The following is an 8,076-nucleotide window of genomic DNA, read 5'->3' as shown; positions in this document are numbered from 1 at the left end:
ATGGCAGAGAAAGGTAGGAAAGATCCGAAGGGTTGGTTGATAAAGGTGTAAGTGGACGCGAATTTAAAACAGCCTCTATCTGAATCAGACAAGTCGACATTTCTTCGTACGTTAAATGAGACAGAGAAAGAATTCTACGTAAATGATATTTTCACGCTTTTTACGGATGCTTCCCAAAGACCTCCGTAATGGGGCGTGTAAGGAGGGATAAAATTTAAATTCTATGCCTTGCTGTGTGATGTCACCTGAGCAATTATCAAGCATTCGTTTGATTTCATTAGAAGCACCGACAAAGGAGGTGCCGTTGTCAGAATGTATAGTAGAAGGCTTGCCACGGCGAGCCATAAATCGATTTAAAGCTAATAAAAACCCTTGCTTTGTGAGGTCCGTCACCAGCTCCAAGTGTAGTGCCTTCACCGCAAAACAGACAAAGACACATATGTAAGATTTAGTGAGCCTTCCACCTCGACCTTTCCTATCTGTTATTAATATTGGTCCTGCATAATCTATACCTGTATTTTGAAATGGATAATCAAGTTGGGACCGCGATGATGGAAGTCTGCCATTTTAGGCTGAAAATGTCGAGGATTAAATCTAAAACACTTTATGCATCTTTTAACAATTATTTTTACTAAATTTCTACCGTTTAAAATCCAATAATTCAGTCTTAAGTTTGCTAATAAAAGTTGGGGTCCAGCATGTAGTAAATTTATATGATACATTTTAACAAGCACTTTCGTAATATGATGCTTGCTACATAATAAAATAGGATGCTTAATGTCGTATGAGTAATATGAGTTAGCAAGGCGACCACCAACTCGAATTAAATTATTAGCATCAATAAATGGAGATAAACTATTCAATCTGTTCCTCCTTTCAAGAATTCTATTACCCCTTAAAATGTTATATTCATGAGGAAACATTGCCTGTTGACAAATATTTAAAATTATATATTCTGATGCTTTTAATTCTGTAGTACATAAACAATTATTTATTTTAAGGTTTGATTTTTTTACAATTATTAATAAATCGTTTTATGTATGCAACAATTCTAATTAATTTTGTATAATTTGATGATTTAAGTATAAATAAATATATGGAATTATTTTGTAAATGTGTGTCTCCGTTTGTGTGTGTTTTTGTATGTATGTCGGTACTTATTAGCGTGTATGTTTTGTGTGTAGTGAGATATCTGGTAAATGTGTAACTGATGTGTTAGGTTGTTTCGGTATCGTGATTGTCTTTGTATGTAAGAAAGTAGGGCCCGACCACCACAATTCTGACATACTGATGGATTCAGACCTCACGCCACGAGAAACCAGGTCTGCCGGATTGTCTTGTGACGGTACGTAACACCACTTATGTCCACTCGTGGTTTCCTGAATTTCGTTAACGCGATTACGAACAAAATGTTTTAATTGACTAGTTGAAGCATTCAGCCACCCCAGTACTATCATGGAATCACTCCAAAAGAAACAGCGCGTAAACTGTAAGGTAAGTGAATGTATAACCTTTGTAAATAATCTTGACCCCAGCAGAGCTGCACAAAGTTCCAGTCGTGGGATTGTAGTCGGTTTTACAGGGGCTACTTTGTTTTTGGACGTTAATAAGTGTACATATACCTTTTCATCAGTCATTACCCTAACATACACACAGGCACCATAAGCGAGTTCTGAAGCATCTGTAAATGTATGTATTTCGATCGATGATTTTAATGTAGAGGAAACCCACCGCGGAATGCGCAATGAATTTAACAAAGGTAAGAATCGATAAAATCTATGAATTCTTTTTTTATCGCTTCTGGAATTTCATCATCCCAGCCACATTGAATTTTCCATAACTGTTGTATGATCAGTTTAGCTCGGACTGTGCATGGACCCAACAAGCCAAGTGGATCAAAGACCTGACTTGTAAGAGATAGGACATTACGTTTCGTTATTTTGTCGTCATTGTTCTTTATTTGAATAGTAAACAAAAACATATCGGAAATAGTATCCCAATTCAGACCGAGAGTTTTACATGGCTGATATTGATTTAAATTTAATGATTTTTCTGTATCAATTAACTTTTTATCGGTGGTAATTGACCGTAACAAATCTATATTATTTGATTGCCATTTACGTAAATTAAAATGAGCAGATTCTAATACTTCCTTTACAATTTGACATTGTTTTTTAATGGATTCAATGGTATCTCCTCCACTCAAATAATCATCCACATAAAAATCTCTCTGTATTGAAAGTGAAGCGTTATGATCAGAGCAAGCGTTACTTAGTGATGCCAGACATTTGGTTGCTAAATACGGTGCCGACGCGGTGCCATAAGTCACCGTATTTAATTTATAACACTTTAAAGGGTCTGACGTATTAAATCGAAATAATATTTGTTGTAATGAACGTTGTTCGGGTGTAACTAAGATAGCTCTATACATTTTTTCGATGTCACCAGTGACTACGTATTTATGTTGCCTAAATCTAAGAAGAATAGAATAGAGGTCCTCTTGTACAACTGGGCCTATACATTGTATTTCATTATATGATTTACCGGTAGAGGTCGACGCTGAAGCGTTGAAGACAACACGTAGCTTCGTAGTGGAGCTGGATTCCCGTGTGATTCCATGGTGAGGTAAGTAATATGATTTACTTTCGGTTTTTTGTTTATTTTCTTCCATGTGTCCTAGTAGAATGTACTCATGCATGAAATCTGCGTACCTTTGTTTCAGGGTCTCATCGCGTTGCAGTCGACGTTCAAGAGAAAGGAATTGACTCCGTGCTTTCATGTATGAGTCGCCCAACACCTCAGGGGACTCCTTGAGTGGTATAGTTACAACAAACCTACCTCGACTATCACGCCGTGTATTATTATTGAAACTTTCTTCGCAAAACCTTTCTTCTGCTGACTGAGAATACCTGGGAGATACGGACTCAAGCTCCCAAAAGCGAGTCAATTGTGTATTTTCGCATTGTGTGAGAAAGCATGATGGGTTTTGGCGTATTATTTTGGTATTACGATTATGTGTCACTGGGTCCTGGTGAATCACGCCTGTCACAATCCAACCTAACTTAGTCTCCTGAAGCTTAGGTTGTCGCTTGCCGAGATTTATAGTATTAGAACCTAAGACATCCCAAAATATTTCAGCTCCGACTAGGATTTGAACCGCATTTGGAACATTGAAAGACGGATCAGCTAACTGAATTCCAGGGGGAAGTTGTATATCGGTATTTATGTATGTTGAGGGCAATGACTGAGTTATATTAGGCAATATATAACAGTTAAGACGCACCCCATAATCACTAGACCGAGATTTAATAGTGAGATTGCAAGACTCTGCACTTACGGTAAGCTGGTTATTAATACCAGATATGGTGGAATTGGTGTTACGTATTACGAGACCCAGCTTCTCGCAGAGCTGCCGTGTGATGAAGTGAGAAGTACTTCCATTATCCAACAGCAAACGCGCAGTATGGAGTCGTCCTTGAGCGTCTGACACTTGCACCAATGCTGTGGATAATAAAATGTGTGACTGAGAAGACGTTTGAACAATATTTGTTGATAAGACAACATTTTCTGAATGTATAGTTTCAGTATGTACATCTTTGTGCAACAGTGTGTTATGTTTCTCCTTACAATATTTACAATGTGATAATTTACACTTATTTTCTTTATGTCCTGGACGCAAGCAGTTTTGACATATGGAGTAACCATTAACTTTTTGTATGCGAGTATCCACATCCAAATCTCTAAATAACTGACAAGTAAAAAGGTGATGACTCTGTTTGCATAACGCACAAGATATAGTGTAATTATTACTGCGATTATTGTTGGTTGTCACTGTAAATGTTTTATTTTTTTGATTGTTAACTGTGTTAGTATATGGCGTATATGTTTTATTTGCATTTTTGTTATATTGTACAGTATGTAGTAAGTCAGCTCTGTTGTTTAAAAATTTTAAAAAAAATTGTTCTAAAGTTTCGCCGTCATTACGATCATTTCTCAGTTCTTCCATTTTAAATTAGATGTATAATCCAATTTTCTAGACATAATATAAATAATAAGAGTGTCCCAATGGTCTGTAGGTTGGCCAAGGGCACTTAATGACCGTAAGTTTTTGTTAATTACGTCTATCATATTACGTAAAGACTGACTAGATTCTTTTGGAATCGCTTCTAAATTAAATAATGCATTTAAATGATTGGTTATAAGTACGCGAGTATTATCATATCTTTCTGATAATAATTGCCAAGCTATTAAATAATTTTCTGAACGGAAGTCTAAATTTTGAATAACTAGTGAGGCGCTGCCCTTTAAGGCTGCTCGTAAATAATGAAATTTATTAATGTTACTAAGATTGCTATTTTCGTGTATTAAAGAAATGTACATATCTCTAAATTCCATCCAATTTTGGAAATCGCCTGAGTACTGAGGTAGGTCGATTTTGGGAAGCCTCACAAAATCATGTCTGGCTGAGTGAAGTCCACTTATTTCTTCAACGCACATGGAGCCGCGCGGACCCCGCGAGTTAGCGAGTAAAGTACGAGCTACGGCAACCAGTCCAAAATACTGGTCCTCAAATTGATCTCTTTCACGCTCCTGTTGATCTGCTGCTCCACACAACGACTCCGCCTCTGCCTGTAAATCGTCAAAATCACTATATAGGGATTCTATTTTGCTCAAACGACATTCGAGCTCGGCTTCTTGGACGGGATTTAAATTTAACTGTTTCTCTAAAGAATCTAAATATGTACTGAATTTAGTAAGTCTACCTTTCATAGTTCCGCGTTTGATATTGATTTCTTTGAGTTTACTAGCAGAAAACACATCACTATCACTATCTTTATTCATTGTGAGAAAAAAAATATAATTTATAATGCACTAAATATTATTTAAGTTGTTATGTTATAAACCCGATAAAACGCAGGTAGCTGAATGTCTATTACTGACCGGTCTCGATGCTGCATATAAGAACAATAGGAAATGCAGGTGACGACCGATAAGCAAACAAAAACAATAAGTGGGTACCTACGCAACTATGCAAGAAAGTTCTCGATCGCTCGGTCGATTAATATACGAAAGTACTATTGCTATTATATTATTTGCTATTTAGTTATAATATACGTAGCGTTTACTGAAAAATCACTTATTATATCTATTATGAAATAAATAATTAACTTTTCTGGTTATGCAATTGAGTATTTGAATGAAATATTTATATGATTAAAAACAAATACTTTGTAAGTAACCGATAAGTTCGTTTTAAAAATAAGAATTTACTATCTGGCTATATGTATAAGAGATCAATATGCCTGATCCAGACAAGACTGATAGAAAATTCTGAATGTATGTATGTAGGTATGTAGGAATAAAATGGAATTATGGAACGGACTCACAAAACCCGTATCGATGAGGTACTCCGAATGTTCACGTTGCGTTAATTTGAAGAATTGAACACTGGTTTGGAATCTTCACAACTTCTTATTTCCTTTACTGATGACCCGGCCGCACCGACCGGTCTATAGTGCAATTGTATGACGTGGTTGAATGACTTGCTGTATCGGCGTAGTCGATTTATATCTCGTAGTTTCTTGATAAACCCTCGAAGGACCTTGTTGGAGCTTCAGCAGCTCCAATAATACAAATTTTGATATGATGAATAGTTTAATTGCTGATTCTTTACAAGATTATAAAATAATCCGGCTCGAAGGACCACCATGGTCATAGTCAAGGACAAAGTGCAGCCACCGCTCCTTTGGTTATTAGGGCGGATCACAAAGTTATCTGGCTCTGACACTACACGGGTGGCTGAGATTCGTACGAAGACAGGCATCATCACGAGGGCATACAACAACATATGTGTACTTCCCATCTATTGAATGGCATAGCATTCAACGTCCGGGAGTATGTTCATTACACGTCACAAGACAATCCGGCTCGAAGGACCTTGTTGGAGCTTCAGCAGCTCCAATAATACAAATTTTGATATGATGAATAGTTTAATTGCTGATTCTTTACAAGATTATAAAATAAGGTGTAACTTTGCCGCCGTACTATGTACAAGTGGCGGTCGGCTCCGTTCGGGTATTGTCGGTGTCCTCCGGACGGACCCCGCTGGTCGCGCTGCTGGTTGATCAGAGTGCCGTGTAATGAACAATACTGTTATTGTAACTGATTTCGGTTTTTGTGAGCATTGAATATTGTAATTCATTCTATATATATTTATATTTGTGTATCCTAGATCTTATTTAATATATTTTTTTTTTTTTTGTGTTTAAATTATATGTATCTGTATGTAGTAAAAAACCCGCATCTTAGTTTTTTTTTTTTTATGAGTAATGGGGGCTGCCTGAAAACCAGCGCTGTATAGGTGCACCTCACAAAGGTTGTGCTTATATCAGCAACAGCTGAGGCAGCTCCTATTGCCAACTTCCATTTTATTATTATTTCTTGTTTTGTCTTATTGTAAATTGTATTATTTGTGTTATGTTGGCAATAAATCAATTATCTATCTATCTATCTATCAATATGAGTTTATGAGAGCACCTTTTGGTTTGTCCATATGTCCGAATCATTTCACACGTTTTATCACTATTATTTTCAGAGAGCTTATAGCAAAGGGGTTTCTATTAATTTTTATTGACGACTTAATAATATTATCAAACACATATGATGAAGCCATAGATCGACTTCGTGAAGTTTTAAAATTAGCTTCTAAATACGGATTACATATAAATTGGAGAAAAAGTGACTTATTGACTAAAAAGGTGGAATATCTTGGTTATGAAATTGAAAATGGAGAAATAAAACCGTGTAGAGACAAAGTTGAAGCAGTTTTAAAGTATCCGCAACCTAAGTCGGTAAAACAGATTCAAAGTTTCATTGGATTGACATCCTATTTTAGAAAATTTATTGAAGGGTATGCTTCTATAGCACGACCATTAACAGACTTATTAAAGAAGAATAATGATTTTATTTTCAGTGAAAAACAGGAAATTGCATTCAAATTGTTAAAGAAGTTGTTGTCTGAAAATCCAGTATTAAAATTATATAACCCAGGACTCGATACCGAATTGCATACAGATGCATCTATCATGGCTTATTCAGCAATATTATTTCAAAAGGATTCTAATGATGGGAGTTTACACCCTGTGTACTACCTAAGTCGTAAAACCTCAGATGCAGAGCCGAAATACACAAGTTATGAGCTGGAGGCATTAGCCATAATAGAGGGTGTTAAAAAATTCAGGAAATATTTACTTGGCATAAAATTTAAGATTGTTACTGATTGCTTAGCATTTGAAATGACATTAAAAAAGAAGGATTTATCAACTAGAGTTGCAAGATGGGTATTGTTATTACAAGAGTATGATTATGAGGTGGAGCATAGAAAAGGGAATCAGATGCGGCATGTTGATGCTCTTAGTCGCAATCCTTATGTTACTGTTGTTACCAGAGGGTTACATGATCAAATCAGGAGAGCACAGGAACTAGATGAGGGTATAAAGGTGATTTCAGATATAATTAAGGAGAGGCCTTACAAAGATTATTATGAACAGAATGGAATCATATACAAGGGTGATCAAGGACAAATACTTATTCCCAAGGGATTAGAAATGGAAATTATTAAAACAATTCACTCGAATGGTCATTTTGGCAAGAAAAAGATGTTAGAAATGTTAAATGTAGATTATTATATAAAAGATTTATCTTCTAAAATAGATAACTTCCTTGTAACCTGCGTACCATGTTTGTTGGCAACGAAGAAAGAAGGAAAACAAGAAGGTTTTCTTAATTCCATAGAGAAGGGCATTATCCCACTTAGTACGTTGCATATTGATCACATAGGACCACTCTCAGAGACTTCAAAATTGTATAATTATATTTTAACAATTGTAGACGCATTTACAAAGTTTGTTTGGCTCTTTCCAGTGAAGACAACTACTACTAAGGAGACATTAAGTAAGTTACTTATTCATCAGCAGACTTTTGGAAACCCAGATCGAATTATATCAGATAGAGGAACGGCTTTTACTAGCAAGGAGTTTGATGACTATTGTAAAGATGAGAATATCCAACATATTG

The 8,076-nt window shown here is 35.9% G+C and overlaps 1 protein-coding gene across 1 annotated transcript; it reads right to left on the bottom strand.

Moving 5' to 3' along the window:
- Positions 1–1,750: 1,750 nt before the first annotated feature.
- On the bottom strand, positions 1,751–4,006 carry LOC131842451 (uncharacterized). The gene has a single exon (XM_059190981.1). The coding sequence runs from the start codon at positions 4,004–4,006 to the stop codon at positions 1,751–1,753; it is 2,256 nt and encodes a 751-aa protein (XP_059046964.1).
- Positions 4,007–8,076: the final 4,070 nt, after the last annotated feature.

The sequence above is a fragment of the Achroia grisella genome, unplaced genomic scaffold, assembly GCF_030625045.1.
Source record: "Achroia grisella isolate CSIRO2021 unplaced genomic scaffold, CSIRO_AGI_Agris_v1 utg23503, whole genome shotgun sequence".
NCBI lineage: Eukaryota > Metazoa > Arthropoda > Insecta > Lepidoptera > Pyralidae > Achroia > Achroia grisella.
Note: the sequence above shows the minus strand (reverse complement) of the source record. Positions and strands in the feature narration are given on the sequence as shown.